The 16,242-nt window shown below is 54.3% G+C and overlaps 1 protein-coding gene and 1 long non-coding RNA gene across 7 annotated transcripts in view; one reads left to right on the plus strand and one right to left on the minus strand.

Annotated features, from left to right (window-relative positions):
- The window catches only part of PLXNA4 (plexin A4), a 608,610-nt gene that overhangs the window by 17,806 nt on the left and 574,562 nt on the right, over positions 1 to 16,242 (minus strand). For all 6 annotated transcript variants that reach the window (XM_082399137.1, XM_082399134.1, XM_082399139.1 and 3 more), the window contains 3 exons: positions 12,452 to 12,611; positions 931 to 1,034; positions 301 to 400 (listed from right to left, as the gene is read on the minus strand). In XM_082399137.1, coding sequence (XP_082255263.1) covers positions 301 to 400; positions 931 to 1,034; positions 12,452 to 12,611 — 364 coding nt within the window. The remainder of the gene's footprint in view (positions 1 to 300; positions 401 to 930; positions 1,035 to 12,451; positions 12,612 to 16,242) is intronic.
- LOC309632099 lies at positions 321 to 8,933 on the plus strand. Its single transcript, XR_014246727.1, has 2 exons — positions 321 to 417; positions 2,209 to 8,933. It is a non-coding gene; the product is annotated as an uncharacterized lncRNA (long non-coding RNA).

Genomic DNA, 16,242 nt, shown 5'->3' on the forward strand with positions numbered 1-16,242 from the left:
GATAACGAGTTATCACAAACGTGAAAGCATCTTAGAGACTGTAGGATGCTCAGGAAGGTTAGACTTTCTTCTTGTTTTTGAGGATGGAGGTCCTGCTCCTGCATCAGAGCCCCTGCCTGGAACCAGGGGCCTCCTTTCCAGGCCAGAGTTCCTCTCTGGTGGCCAGCCTGCCTGACTCCCCCCCGACTCCTCACCCCCGCGCCCCATCCCGGGCACCCACTGCCTTCCAGCAGCGCTGCCGGCAATGACAACAGCCGCTCAGGGCATCCTCTCCTCCCCAGAATGATTCAATGAACTCACCGTATTTACTTGCCGAGGTCCTGGAGACGGTGGAGTTGTTCACTGCATTGTAGGCTGTCACCTGCTTGGACACTAAAGCCACCACAGAACCATCCGGCACCTACCGGGAAAAAGCAGGTAAGGGCCTGGGCACAGAAACTCTGCCACCCCAGGAAATCAGGACAAGCCAGGATGAACGTGGTCCTCAGGGGCAATCAGTGCCTCACCGAGGACCAGGGGACCAAGGAGGCTTTCAGCTTTCCTTTGATGCAGCACCACAGATCTGAATACAGAATCGTAGTCTGTGTTGGGGTTCACTCTTGGAGCAACTCTGGCAAGAGCTTCTCACCAGCACCCTCTGTCTTGATGCTTCCCTGGGGGAGCACCCAGCCTTAAACTCCGGGTACCACAGGGTCTGTGCCTATGCCCTGCGGGAAGCATGCACCTGGCAACCTATCTCCAAGGAGGTCAGGGTTTCCTGGCTGGGGGCCATGTTTTCCCTGGGTCGCTAGGGGCACATGCAGTGCTGGCGAAGAAGTGGATTTAGGGCTTGGTAAGAGCCTCAGGGCAGCTCTGCTATTCAAGGACTGAGACTCCCAGGGACCTGGCTGCCCAGTTCGCCGGCCCCTCTCCACTCCACGGTCACCTCACCTGGTAATGCGCCAGCGTGTTCAGTCTCTTCCAGTCGTTCTCAATCTTGGTGGTGATGTCTTCATCCTGCAGGATCATCCTCGCCCCGCTTCCTTGTCGCCACTCTGTAGGGAGAGCAGTCGCATCTCAGAGGGGTCCTCAGGGCCCTCCCGTGGGATCCTGAGGACCCCTGTGCAGGCACGTTCATGGCACCTTCTCGGGGTGCATCCGCGGACAGACAGGTGCTAGCAGACACTCCCAGGGGAGGGGTGCAGAAGCTCTCAGCACAGGGGGGGGCCCTGAATTCCAGTTCTGGTTCTCATCCCAACAAACTATGTGACAGAAGTAGGAATAATATCACCCCCGTGGCCCACCTGTTCCCAGCAGTGGCCACATCTGCAAGAAGTCTATGCTTATTAGCTGAATGAAAAAGGCAGGTGAAGGCACTTAAGAAAGTACTAAGCAAATACAAGGTGGTGTCATCACCGTCACGTACTCTTTGCTTGATTGTAAGGTCTTGGAGCTAATGAGACCAAGGCTGCAAATTCGGTCACTGTGCACCCTGTTCCTGTTCCAGGGGTGCATCCCGTACCTGAAAGCTGGCAGGTGGGCCACCCTTGGCCGGGTGACTGAGTAAAAGTGTGTGGAGGGACCAGCAAAACCTATTCTCACGCCCAAGAACAGCCTCGTGCCCACAAAGTTCATGGGGATAACAGCCTCTTGGTGATGTATCCAACACCTAATTATCTGATGCCATACGTATACGCTTACATCCCATGTTCTCCTCACGGGCCCAGACGCTTATAACACACGGGCTTGCTGACGGACCCCACATGGGAAAACAGGAGACTGTTTCTCATCTACCAAATCCTCATCGCCACACGTGGTACAAATCACGTGGAGATGGAGGCATGTACATTCCAGTCCTGAATTGTTTGCACATGGAGACCCAGGTGCGTGCCAGACACAGGCCAGCTCTCGTGCACGGGCACGTACACATCTACACACGCACACACGTTCACACGCACACACCAGCAATGAAAAATGGCCTTTTCAACTCAAATACAACATGTGTTCCTGCCAGGAAGCCAGGAATCTGGTTTCCAGGCAGCCACTGCCCCATTCAGTGCCTCACAGATGCCGAAATTCTGAAACAGGCAAGAGCACCGGGTATTGCGGCATGTGGTTGGGGGCTGGAGTGAGTTACCCGCAGTCCTTGTCTGACCCCTGCCTAGGATCTTTCCTACAGCTCGCAGACACACGTATTGTCCTCCCTCCCTCTGTTCCTCTCCTGTCAAGGCTGAGCTGGGGGTCCAGGACTGATTCCTTCCTGCTTTGTGCACTTGGCATGACCAGTGCTACAGATGAAAATCAGACCCAGGAAGGGAGCTGCCTGCCCTTAGGGGTAGCAGAGATGCTCCTAATAAGTCCCTGCCTCCGGCTCCTGGGCTTGTCTCCTGCTTGGTTTAGAGCTTCTTGTAGCGTCGGGCTGTCTCAGGAATGAAAACACGAGGATGCCATGCGTGTTAGCCAGAGCAGAAGAGCCTTGAGAGGTCTCTGGGGATTACCCATCGCTTAGTGCTGTTGATGGCACAGCCGGAATGATTATGGAGGTGAGGGCCTCGGGGCAGGTAAGGTGGTAGACAAAAGGGGAGATGCCCCACGAGGGCAACTGGTCAGCAGTGTTCTGTTTGTTGTTGTCATGTTGTTTGTTGTGGTTTTTGTTTTTGTTTTAAATTTCATGCAGGTAGGTATGGGTGCATGTTTTTTGCATGGCTAGGGCAAAATAAGCAGAATATCTCCCAGCTGGTGAGATAGTGAATTATGTGGTACAGAGGGACTCTGGTGAAGACCAGCATGGGCCAAGGATATGGCAGTGGCATGTTTTGTCCCAGTCGCACAGCGGGTCCTGAAAGATAAAGCCTCGTGGGTCTCCCCGCTTCCCTGGTGAATAGTGCCAGGGACACTAAGTCAGAGGCTGCATGGGTGAGGGTACAGGAGGCAGGCAGTGTTCTGCATTCCCCACCTGGGGGCCAGAGGAGGAGCGGGGCCTGAGCTCTGGACACAAAGTCTACTGGCCGGGCGCAAGGGAAGAGGAGTCTCCTTCACTGCAGAGGCCGTGGGGGCTTTCTGGTTTATCAGCTGCACTGGCACCCTTGCTGATGGCATTGTAGCACCTCTCAGGGGGATCTGAACAAGCCATACGGCCTGGGGGACTGAGCAGTGACAGCTGGTGACTAATTCAGGAGTGAAAGACAGGACCTCCTTGTTCCACAACTGGCCTGAAGTTGTGCAGTGCACAGCCTGTGCAGCCCTACTCAGCAGCCCTGACTCTGAATCATGTCCGGTAATTATGTAAGCAGATGAAGGTCAGTCTGCCATCTCTGTCCCCAACCGAAAAAAACAGGACAGAGTGTGGCCATGCTCCCCCCAGGGCAGTCAAGGAATGATGGCTTGTCCTTAGGAGTACAAAAATGATGCTGCCAGATGCCTACCAGCAGGGCTAGCCCAGCGCCTGGGACACAGTAAGTGCCTGATGAGTATTTATTACATGAATAATACATAAGTGAAAGAGTGACTAGACGAAAGAAGGGAAAGAGTAAGTAAGTGAGCGAGTAACGGTGGCTTATTCTCCAAGCAGTGAAAGGATTTTCTACCTGTGTGTTGCCGCTCCGTGGTGGGCAGACAGAGAGCTACAGTGAGGGGTGAAATGTGAGCCGCGCTGTTAGAACCTGGGACAAAGGAAGAGCTGAACTCCAGAACCTCAACTGGGCACACGTCCACTGCCAGAAGTGAAAGCTCTCTGAAGTGATTATCACTCATTCTTCCAATTTTACGACTGGGAAATTAAAGAAACAGGTTGGGAAGACAGACCTGGAGGTCATCACAACTCGGAGCTCTGTACCGTGGTGCCCACGATGGAACCTGGGCTGTGGCCACACTGGGATGCTGGTGGGTAGTTGCCTCCCCTCAAGTGCATACTCTGAACTCCAGGAATCCCAGTGGGACATAGCACCGCCCCCTCCACAAAATCAAGTTGTGCAGATGGGGGCGTCGCACGCTTTCCCCACTGGCTGAGCCTTGTGGGCAGTGACGATACACCATGGGCAGCAGGATGGTCAGGGGCAGCAGGAAGCCTGCTGGTCACTGATGTCAGTGCTTAGTCACACATTCAGGGACTGCAGGAAGAGGCATTCTGGTGTCCCAGTCCTACGGTCCTTGGAGCCCAGCCCCTGCCTCTGATGGGACGCCAGTGGGCGGCAGGGAGGCATCAACTAGTGTCATTTTGGCAATTATCTCGAAAAGTTAATAAGACTGGTCCTCCGAATACCAACATGAAGATAGCGAGCTGGAGAATACTTAGCTTTTAGATCTCTCAAGCCTGTTATTTTGGTTACCTCTTCTACAGGAAAATTGCTAAGTGCTTTTTCCCTGAAATATCAGAAAGGTAAAAAGGTGAAATTCTCTGTCCCATCCCCAAACCAGTCCTGATGAATGAACCCCAGATAGATGGGAGCCTGGTGTTGGCAGCTGGGACGTGCAGGAAAGAAGCAAGGCCATGGGTAGCCTGCCCAGCTGACCCAGAATGGAAGAGGTTGCAACATCAGGGCAGGGATTCCCTGGCATCGAGTGATTTAAGTGTGCTAACGTGGAAACCTGTCCCTAAATCTCACTCTTCTCTGCTCGGGGTCCTTGAGGTTACCTGTGGCCTGAACACACTTCACTTCTCTGTTACCCCTTTTCCTTTCTTTCCTGAAACCCTTCATCCAGACCAGCCAGGGCCTCTATTTTCCCAGACTCATCACGGAATGTCTCAAGAAAATCAGAATAGCAGAGTGGGCTCACCTTTCTGGAGTGCTCTTGTGCGACTTCATGACCTCCTTTTGACAGAGGTATGAGTAGTGGAGCTCAAGCTGGGACCAGGAACAGCCAAGGTCAAAGACCAAAGCTGCTGGCTTCTGTCTGTCCCGGGAAGAGTCCACGCCCCAAATTGCATAGCTGGCTTCATGAACCCTCATCCTTACCCAGTGGTAAAGAACCCTAAGGGCAGGGTGGACCAGTTGAGGGCGAGGCAGTCCTGCCACCTTCAGATCTGGTGCCCTTACCAGTGTGGGCGGCTGGTCAGGTCATGAGGCCCCTGAGCGAGGGCACAGCTAATTTTGTGCTCTGGGTACTGCTGCATATTCCACATATGCTTAGTTTTAATAACAGTAATGAAAGTCAGTAGAATCTAGGTCTCTTCATCCCAAATTCAGCATTCTCTTCACCAAACAAGCTTCTTCTGTCTTGCCTATAAAAACAGCACTAAAAATATATCTCTCGTTTGTGTCCACACCTTGCTATGTACCAGGTGATCCTGTTAGAACAGCCGAGGGGCAATGTGACAGCTGGGCCAATGGCCATTGTCCTCTGGATGAATGCCCAGCCACCCAGACAGCTTTGCCTGCCCATGGGGCACAGTGAGAGACTGGAAAATGCCTCAAGGCACCAAATGATGTGAGCTCAGTGACGGTCCCAGTGAATCCTGAGACAGAGTGACTTCTCACCACGCCCACGCTGGACCAGGACGTCTGCCTCCCCCTGGATTAGGACACAAGAGGCGTCTTCTGCAGCCACCACGTTGAAAATCCAGATCCAGAAAGTCTTAGAGCTCCATCTTCACTCGCTCAAAACTGTGAGTGTCCACAGTGTGCCAGGCACTGTGCCAGTGGGACATCGGACAGGTAAACAAGGAAACTTAATAAAAGCCCTGGCCCCTGAAGTGCTCTCTGCGTAGAAGGCTGTGCAGGAGAACAAAGGCTCACAGGCCCGGTGATCAGAGCCAGAAGAGGGAGAGGCCGAGGAGGGTATGTGGGGGAGGGGAGGCGTTCTGGTGCAAAGGTGCCACTTCTGTGACGCTTCCAGGGATCCGCGTGGATGAGTCCTTGCGGGAGGCCGTGGAAAGGAGAGGCTGGCGAGGCACATACAAGTCAGGAGCTGAGTTCAGAAAGGCCTGGAATACCATGCTAAGGCGTCTGGGGTCGAGCTGAGGACCACAGAGATGGAGGTGGATGAGAAGGGGAGGGGGAGCCCCGCCAAAGATGGCTGCCCTTGGCCAAGGCAGAAGGGGGCGGGGCGCAGATTTCAGGGATGCTCAGGAGATAGGATGGTCCCTGGAGATTCTCGGGGAGGAGCAGGTGGGAGCACCATGGTGTGCCCCCAAGTTTGTGCGGTGTCTGGGGGAACAGGAGGGAGGGGTTTATCTGCAGGCCAACCCTGGAAGGAGACACTGGCACCCAGCACATTGCTGGTCCGGCTCCTGGAGGGTCCCCTACCCACCAGCAGGTGCCACTCGGAGAGGCAAACCCTCCCTGGGGAGCATGGCGCCTCACCAGCTCTGACCCTCGTGGTGTGTGCATATGCAGGTGGGTGCACGGGCACACACATGCGTGCGTGCACACACATGTGCACACATACATGCACACACACAAGTATAGCATCTCACCCCAGGCTGAGGACACTTAAAGCTCTGCAGCAACCAACCCCTGCCCGCCCCGCCCCCAGTCCAGTCTTTCTATCAGCATCTCTCCTCAGACCCATCAAAGGAAGCTTTAGGAGGGACTGACCTGGAGGGGTGAGGGGGGAAGGAGGCGCCCACCAGGCTGGTGAGAACCGGCCGAGTCAACCCTCCTGACCCACAAGGAACCAATTTCAGAGCCAGCCGTCTGCCCTCCCACCCCGGGCCCCCATTCCTCCCCACGGGGCGCTGAGCAGAGTCTCACCAGCCTGCACGGGGTCCTCTGGACCTCCCAAACCAGGGTCCCGAGCAGAAGCCCGGAGGAGGAGACACGACTCTACCGCCGCACACCTGTCGGCAGGTGAGCCCCCGAGGAGACAGAGCCCAGACACCCTCGGCACCCTGCCGCTCCCAAGTGCGGGAGCGGCATCAGAGAAGAGCCGGGACAGACTCAGTGTCACTGCAGACAGGCGGGAAACGGACTCAGGAACGGGAGGGGGGACCACCTCAATGTGATTTATTTAAAAAAGGTATAATTTTATGGTGAGAGCAAGTTCTAAAATATAAAATAATCGAAGTAGGAAACGTGGTGCTTAAAAGAAGAAATTCCTAAATTGAACGGTGCTGTCTGCTTTCAAAGCCTTGGGTCGTTGTAAGCTGTAAAGAGCTGTGCACTGGCTAGTTGTCGCTATTCAGGGAAGTCTGGAGAGCTAAAGGAAAAAGCAGACTGTGCTCTGCTACTCGATTTAAGAGAGCTAAGCTAGAGCTTAGCGGACGTTCTTGAATATGGAATAATGCGGAGGCTCTGGTGGTGCTCCAGAGCGGTGTACCATGCTGTGCTGTGTCAAAGAAGAGGTCAAGAGGCAGGGGGTGGGCGGTGGGACGGAAGAAAGGTGACCTAGGTAGGAAAGGTGACCCAGGTATTCATATGCAAGGCATCTAGGGAAAATTGCTGGCTCTGACCTCCCTCGAAGCTCTGCCCGCAGCCCTGTGCCCTGCTCCAGGCTCCAAGCACAAAGGACAGACACACTCACAATCCAATTTGTTACAATTCCACCTTCCAGAGAGAGAGGGAGGTGAAATAAAAAAGAAAAAAAATCCCATTATCTTTATCTGTCCTTCCCATCAGGTGCAGTGGAAAATGCAAACTGGGGCGACAGCTACTGTGAACTCTTTATATTTCACTCAGAAGATAGTGTATCTTTTTACTGCATACAGGAATTACTTATTTGAAAAAATATACCCTTTCAGACAGACGGGATGGCGGAGTTCCGGGGCTTTTGATGGGGCATTTCCTTTAAACCAGAGGAATCTCTGGAGGTCACGGCCTGTGGAGGAGCCTGCGTGGGAAGGGAATGGATGTTCTCTCTACCTCCCTGCTGTGTGACCAGGGCCCAGGCTCTGTGCCTCTCTGAGCTGCAGAGTCTTCTGTGCAGTAGAACAGAATGGCATCAGTTATTTCCTCTGGGGAGTGAAGGGAGGAAACGAAGAGTCCCTTGGCTCAGAAAGAGAAGTGCCCAGCCTCCTGCTACTGTGCGAAGCAATGAGGAACTCCTAGTCATGTTGGTCTTGCCCCAGGGCAGGCTCTTATGATATGTTGGTTGAAGAGTTTGGTGGTGTAAGGGGGTACCTATACCCGATACCTGTGCATGGAAAGGGGCATCAGCTTACCCGATACCTGTGGGTGGAAAGGGGCATCAGCTTGGTGAGGACAGCCTCACATACAGCAGAGCAGGGAGCCCCTGGCACTGTGCTTTGAAAGCTCCCAAGGCCCACCTGCCCCAGCACAGTGCCTAACTCCTGCCTGGGATATCTTTCCTTCCCTAGATTCCAACAGACTGAAAGAAAGGCAAGTTCTGTGTCCTTCACTTTGGCTCTTACAATGCTTAGTTTTATGTGTGAACTTGTCTGGGCCACAGTGCCCAGATAGGTGGTCAAAAACTATTCTGGATGTTTCCATGAGGGTATTTTTGGATGACATTAATATTTAAATGGATGGGCTTTGAGTAAAGCGAATTGACCTCCATAATGTAGTAGGTGGACCTCATCTAATTAGGTGAAGGCCTGGGTAGAACAAAAGATTGACCTCCCCTGAGCAAGAGGGAGTTCTGCAGCAGCTGCCTTTGGACTTGAACTGCAACGTGGCTCTTCCCTGGGTCTCCAGCCTGCGGGCCTACCCTGTAGATTTTGGACATGCCAGCCTCCACGCTAGACACTGAATGTTTGTGTCCCCCCCCAAAATTCACATGTTGAATCCTAACCCCCAGTGTGATGGCATTTGGGGGTGGGGACCTTTGGAAGGTGATTAGGTCATGAGGGTGGAGCCCTCATGAATGGGATTAGTGCCCTTATAAAAAGGATCCCAGAGAGCTCCCTTGCCCTCTTTCTGCCATGTATGGTCCCAGCAAGAGGACGGCCATCTATGAACCAGGAAGTGGGCTCTCGCCAGACACTGAATCTGCCGACACCTTGATCTTGGACTTTGCAGCCTCCAGAGCTGTGAGAAATAAATTTCTGTTGTTTATAAGCCAGCCAGTCTATGGTATTCTGTTATGGCAGCCAAACAGACTCCTCCTAGTCTATTATTAATTAAGTCCTCCATAATTGCATGAGCCAAGTCCTTCAAATAAATCTTTCTCTATGTAAACATATCGTATTGGTTCTGTTTCTCTGGAGAACCCTGGCTAATACAGCTCCCCATCTTGGCTCCTTAATGCCTGGAAAAGCAGGTGAAGGGGTGGAGGGGGTGGCGTGGGAGAGCTTCAGTCAGAGGAGCAATGAATAGAAGTATTGGGAATGAGGGGCTAGGCCAGGCCAGGCACCACAGATGATGAAAGGCAGTGGGAGGGGTTGGAGCTGGATTTACTTGGGGCAATTACAGAGGCAGCTTAAAATGCCTTTGCTTCTTTCTGAGCTGGCCTGGGACAGATGTCCTCGCCTTGCCAGGGGCATCAGGAGGGGGAAGGCAGTCTTTGCCCAATGCCCTCAGCTACAGGAGGAGGAGGCATGGGGGGGAAGTGAAGTGGAGGGGGGATGCTTGGCTGTCTTGCCTCTGTCAACGCATGTGGCTCAGAGTCTTCTCTGTGCCTATGTGCTATGTGTCCCTTTGGCATAGATTAATTTTTGATTATAATCACACCTTATATTTGTAAACTGCTTTCAAAGCACTTTCACCTACATGATGGGAAAAACTCGCCTTGCCTCTCTCTCTCCTTGGGGGCCATGCAACTGAGTCAAATCAAATCTTGTGGAAGAAGCATTTGGGTCTCTGAGGAGGCCCCATTTTCTTTGTTATCTGGCTTTGGTAGAAAGAAGACCAGAGCTGTGGGAGCAGCTCCAGACCCTGGACTTAATAGAAAAGAAGGAAATTCCTCAGAAGAGCACCCATCATGGGAGGCCTTTGTGAGAAGTTCAGTATGACTCCCCTTCAGGGCCCTGAGACTCAAACTGCCTCCTTTCTTTGGCTTCTCCCCTTTACTCTCCCTGCTGTGAGGCCTTGTGCCTCCAGGGTGGCCCCTCCATCCTCCCCAGCAGCTCCTATGATGGGAAAGGTAGGCCCTTTGCCCTCTTGGGACCTGGCGAGCACTGTGTCACTGGAGGCCTGGCCCCTGGCCTGAGCATCCTCTAGCTTGAGAGAGTAGCAACTCTCAGGCGGGTCCTGGTTGCTGCTCAGCCCTCAGGCTTCCTTCACTCATGGTGGACAGCAGGAAGTGGACGGCAGGAAGTGGGCGGCAGGAAGTGGACGGCAGGAGGTGGACGGTAGGAAGTGGACGGCAGGAGGTGCGTGGCAGGAGGTGGACAGCAGGAGGTGGATAGGAAGTGGATGGCAGGAGGTGGACAGCAGAGAGTGGACAGCAGGAGGTGGGTGGCAGGAAGTGGATGGCAGGAAGTGGACAGCAGGAAGTGGACAGCAGGAGGTGGATAGGAAGTGGACGGCAGGAGGTGGACGGCAGGAAGTGGCCGTGGCTGCTTTGGATGCTGCTGCCTCCACTCCAGGCGCATCACATCCTTTCATTAATGATGCTTTGCTGGGCTAGAACTCAGCAAATGTTCTAAAGCTAAAAAGCAGCCCCTTCCCCTCCCAAGCTCTGGGTGTGTGTGGCTTCCAGAGGGGGAGGGCTGGTCTTGAGCAGCATCCACCAGCCATGACATGGTCTCTCTCCCCCATGGGAGGTCACCCCATTCCCAAGCACCAGAAGCACACAATTCTACATGCACCCGCACCCATGAGCTCTCGCTGTGCTCTGGCACAAGCTTTCCAAACACCTTCGGCATAAAGATACAGGTTCTTATAAAAGCTCCTCCTCTTGGCCCCGCTAGGCCGGGGCTCTCCTCCCACCCACCCATTTTGCAGATAAGGACTTTGAAAAGCCGAGGGTGGACCCTGCCATGGCTCCCACAGATGAACAAAAGGCATGGTGAGTGCTACCTGGTTACCCTAGTGAACTCAGCTCTCCCTGGGAGACCCATTATGGAGCAGCCCACTTAACTGTTCGGGGGTGGGGAACACAGGGGTCTTCCTTCCCAGGAACTGTTTTCTCTTGCACTGGTTCTATAAGCGAGCCCTCAGCTCCATCAGTCTGTGGGACCTTCATGGCAGCAGAATCACCCACATACAGACACAAATGCCCACTCCAACTCTAGGGACCAGTGCCCAGGACACACATGGACACACTCGCCCAAAACCCCCACCCCCGCAGACTCTCACAGATGCTTCCTCCATACACAGAGACACCTCCAAAGTGAAGGGAGCACATGCTCAGCCAGTCTCTCTCCCTGGGGCCATGGAGCTCCAGGCACAGGGTCAAACACATCCCGCCAACCGCCAGCCAGGAGGAGATGGGGGAAGGGAAGCAGTAAGAATTGAGGTGCATGAGCAGAAATTCCTGATCCTGAGTCTTTAGGCATCAGAATTTGGGGGCAGGTGGGGTGAGGCACTGGGAGGGGATCAAATTCCCTGTGGAGTTTAGAAAATAGCACAGATGCCCATCTGTCTTGGATGGCTTAGCTGAAGCCAGCTTAGGCCAGATGGATGGATTAGGGGCCTCTGGAGGTCCTCCCACCTCTATGTTTCCACCAATCTCCAGACCCAACCACATACACACATAAACACCTTTTCCTCCAGGCCCAGGACCAACAAACAGACACATACCGTTTCCTTACCACTATTATCTTCATAATCAGTAACAGCAGCAGCCAATACTGAGTATGTACTATGGCCCAGACAGTGCATTAGAGGCTTTTACATGCATCATCTCCTTTCATTCTTACAGTGAGGCAGGCACTATTATTAATCTCCATTTTATAGGCAAGGAACTAAGGCACAGAAAGGTTAAGTAACTAGCCCAAGGTCACACAGCTAGGACTTGGTGGAACCAGGACTCAAACTCAGGCATGTTTGATGCTGATCCACAATGCCAAACTGCCTCCCTTCAGCCCTGGCCTCTTTGGAGCTTGGGGCTCCCCACTAGGATTTCCCCAGGACGATATCTTATTAAACACTCAGGCAAGCCATAACTGGATCCAAGTACAGCTGGCCCTAAGTGGCATGCCCTTGTTTATATAGGCTATGCGATCTATTCGTGGAACATTCAAATAAAATGTCATCCTGCTCCTCAGTAGGCTGTCATATCTCATTTTCCTCTATCCTTTCTCTCCATCCTCCATCACTGACCCAGATCCCTCATGCCTTCAGCAGTCAGCAGAAATTAGAGGCACAGAACAGAGGCGAAGGGAAGGGCCTCGGGGCACAACGCAGGTAGTGGCAAGACCTTGGGCCACACAGATTCAGACTAAATCCTCTTCACTGCCGATGTGACACCTCCACTCCCACCCCTCGGCTACTCAAAAGATCCCAGAGGCAGTCAGATCACCAGCAGACTGTGGTCCCCTCTCTGCTTAGTGCTCACTAAGTGGCCATGAAGGCGCACCTCCTCGGCTCCTGCGGGCCGTGCACGCCTGCTCCCTGCACCCTGGCTCCACTGGTCAGTAAGAGGGGCTTCCAGCCGGTCACAGCACAGCCCCCTGGGTGGGCGGCCTACTCACCCAGGTCCATGTCTGCAGCCTTGGGCCGGTGGGAGCAGGGCACATTCTTGAAGATGGCGTCCAGAATCTTCTCCTTGACCTGAGTAATGGTGTCGCAGTTGAGGATCTTCACTGGGACCTCAGGGCTGTTGGCATTGTCTGGGTTGACACAACTCAGGACCTGCGGGCGGCGGGGAGAGGAGGCGAGTGGGGAGGGCAGCATGGACAGCCCTGGGAATGCCAGCCGCATCCCGGAGTCCTATCCTGACTGGCTCCGCCTCGGCAGGTTGGACTGGACAGGGGTGGGGCGACCCCAGCCAAGCCCTCTACCCTTCCTGTCCCCACAAGCAGCAGGAAAGTGGCACAGCTTCAGCATCACTGCAGGAGTAGGAGCTGCATACTTCACTCCTCTTCACAAGAGGCTCCATTAAAATCCTGATTTATCAAAGGGAACAATGTCCAAGCAGGAGGGGGCAGTGAGGAGCAATGTGTCAGAGAATGGACACTACTGCATGTCCCCCTGCCACCTCTCTCTCTCTCACACACACACACACACACACACACACACACACACACTCACTAGGCACCATCTCAGCAGCACACCCAGACCCTCACCCACCTCTGAAACCCCCCACCCCCGTCCCTGTGTGTCGGTCTGTCTTTCTCGTCACTCTGTCCCATACACACACCCACACTAATGGGAATCTGGCTCCTTTCTCCAAAGATTTCATGTGCTTCAATTTTTGTGAGGTTTCTGGGCTGATCGGAGGTTGGAGAATCTGTAAGAAGCTTAGCGTGTTCTTTAAAAATAAAAAGGTGCCCTTTAGAAACTGCAAGTTCAGGCCACCTGAGAGCCCTTCCTGGCTCTGAACCTGAAACCTGGTATTAGGGGAAGAGGCCACCCTGGCTCAGGACCTCCATTTCTCTTTTTGGAACTAGTCAGATAAGTTAAGACTCTGCCTAATGCACCAAACTATACTTTTTCCTTTAAAAAGTTCTGGACCAGGGCTTCCCTGGTGGCGCAGTGGTTGAGAATCTGCCTGCCAATGCAGGGGACACGGGTTCGAGCCCTGGTCTGGGAAGATCCCGCATGCCGCAGAGCAGCTAAGCCCGCGAGCCACAACTACTGAGCCCGTGCGCCACAACTACTGAAGCCTGCGCGCCTAGAGCCCGTTCTCCGCAACCACAGAAGCCAGCGCAGTGAGAAGCCCGCGCACCGCAACGAAGAGCAGCCCCCGCTCGCCGCGACTGAAAAGAAAGCCCCTGTGCAGCAGCGAGGACCCAATGCAGCCAAAAATAAATAAATATATTTAAAAAAAAAAAGCTCTGGGCCATTTCTAACAGCTTTGCTTCTCTTGCCGTCCTCAGCGTGGGCTCTCTCTCCGTGGTGAGACTGTGGGATCCTTGGGTGGACCACAGTGGATCCGGGTGGGTGCCAGGTGCTGCCACGTGGCCGCGCTGTGCCAGGTTCTGCAGCCCCTGTCCGACCCTGCTGCCTGCGCCCTCCGTGCGCTCCCTTCTCAGAACCTTCATTGCACCGCCTCCCCCGCCAACCATTTCCCAACTGTACGTCTGGTCTGCAGATTCAGACGACAGCCTTCCTCCCACCCCCACCCGCTCCTGCTCCACGTGGCGGCAATCAGAACCCTGGCCCCTGGACGCCTGCCTTTCATTAGCGACCAGACTGCTGTGAGCTCCCACGGGAACATGCTCATTCCATTAAGAAGAAGAAAACCTCCTAAATCTATAAAACCGAACTCTCACCCTCAAAATGTTTTAAACCGAAAACAATGCTGGAAGGAACTCTGGACCACGTGCTCCTCCTGCGTGCCCTCTCCCAGCCATTCCCCGCCTCCTAAGAGCCTTCCGGGACCCCTCCCAGCTCCCTCCGTGGCCAAGCACAGCCTAGCACTCGGTGCTGCCCTGGGGTCCTGAGCTCTGGGCCAGTGGTGGTGGAGCCTGGCCTCCCCCAGGCAGTATCACAGCTTCTTCTGGGCTGTGAGGCCATGAAGCGGGGGCTGCCACCTGAGTATGCCCCCCTGACGTTTCTGCTTGGCCCTGGGGTTTGCGGTGGCCCCAGGAAAACAACTCGGGCTTCCCTGGTGGCGCAGTGGTTAAGAATCCGCCTGCCAATGCAGGGGACACGGGTTCGAGCCCTGGTCCGGGAAGATCCCACATGCCGCAGAGCAACTAAGCTCGTGCGCCACAGCTACTGAGCCTGCGCTCTAGAGCCCGTGAGCCACAACTACTGAGCCCAAGTGCCACAACTACTGAAGCCCATGCGCCTAGAGCCCGTGCTCCACAACAAGAGAAGCCACCGCAATGAGAAGCCTGCGCACTGCAATGAAGACTAGCCCCCGCTCGCCGCACCTAGAGAAAGCCCGCACACAGCAACGAAGACCCAACGCAGCCAAAAATAAATAAATAAAATAAATAAATTAAAAAAAAAAAAAAAAAGAAAACAACTCTGCGGATGCCTCAGGGCGTCCAGAGAAGCAGCAGCGGTCCCACGGAGGGACAGGGTTCCCGGGCCGCTGGCCAAGCCCCGGCTCCACCTGGAAGTTCCCTTCCCCAGCCCCACGCCCGCGTCTCTTGGCTCTTTCAGAGCAACTGCCTGGGGTTTGTCCTGCTGGGTCAGTGCTTCTCAAACTTTCCTGTGAATAGAATCGCTAAGGGGCTTTGTGAAAACGCACATTCTGACTCAGGAGGTCGAGGATGGGGTCTGAGACTCTGCATTCAGGCAGGCTCGCGGGTGAGCACCTAGCACTCTAGCAGGCTCCCAGGTTATGCCCTTGGGCCCTCCCAGCAGCACGGCCCTAGGCCATGCTAGTCCAAGTTCAATCTAATTCATCACTCAGCACATAGGTGGTGCATCTGACTGTCAAGTGACGCTGGCTGAGCCTCTCAGCACCTGCCTCACTCTTTGTGGTTACCCTTTCCGCCCAGCACAAGGTTACCATCAGTCGGCCCAAAGTACCCGGGGCTCCTCCAGCCGGTGCTGAATTCCAGGCCATCCTGTCTTTTTCTGACCCCTTCATCTTGGAGTCTCGGGGCAGCCCTGTCTGCTGCTAACACACTTTCTTCCTGGCCCCTCCTCACCACCACCGGGCTGCTCTCCCTTCCACGTTGGGGGGGGGGGTCTCCTTTCACAGGCCTGAGGATGGCTATGAAACCTCCCCGCAGCCATTTCTTCTCCGAGCAAGACAACTGTAATTTCCTTCCCCTTTCCTCACGGTGCCTCTTCCCCACCTCTTTCCACCTCAAATGGATGCGTGTCCCTGACCCACTCCAATTTCCTCACATTCTCTTGAAGTCATCTGCAACCAGGCTGGGTGTGCTAACAGTAGTTTGGCCTCTGGAATAAAGGATGCTGCAATGTGGGGACAGGGTGTTATTACAACTGTGTTGTATTCAATACTGGGGAGCCGCTGATGAGATGGGAAAGAAAAGGAGAGGAAGAGCCCAGGCAGGAGACATTTCAACAGTAGTTCTAGCTCATTAAGAAGTCTATTCAGGTCTCTATTTTTGGAAGGTTTTTTTTTTTCCTTTCCCATTTTAATCAGAGCCTCTAACTCTCTCCTCCGGAGCAGACCGTGACTGCAAAGAAGCAGGGCCCTCACTTCACCCTGCTGCCTCGAAGCCTCGTCAACTGCGCCAATCCCGGCAAATCTGCTGAGATGCCTGCTGGGCTTCCCAGGGCCCTCCGAGGATGGAGTGGGACAGGTGCATCACGGTCGCCTCACGCCCAGCCAGCAGGACTGGCTTTATTCAGGGTGGCAGGGATGTCTCCCCAGCTGGCCTCGGGGTCTGGG

The sequence above is a fragment of the Balaenoptera borealis genome (assembly GCF_965194805.1).
Source record: "Balaenoptera borealis genome assembly, chromosome: 7".
Lineage (NCBI taxonomy): Eukaryota > Metazoa > Chordata > Mammalia > Artiodactyla > Balaenopteridae > Balaenoptera > Balaenoptera borealis.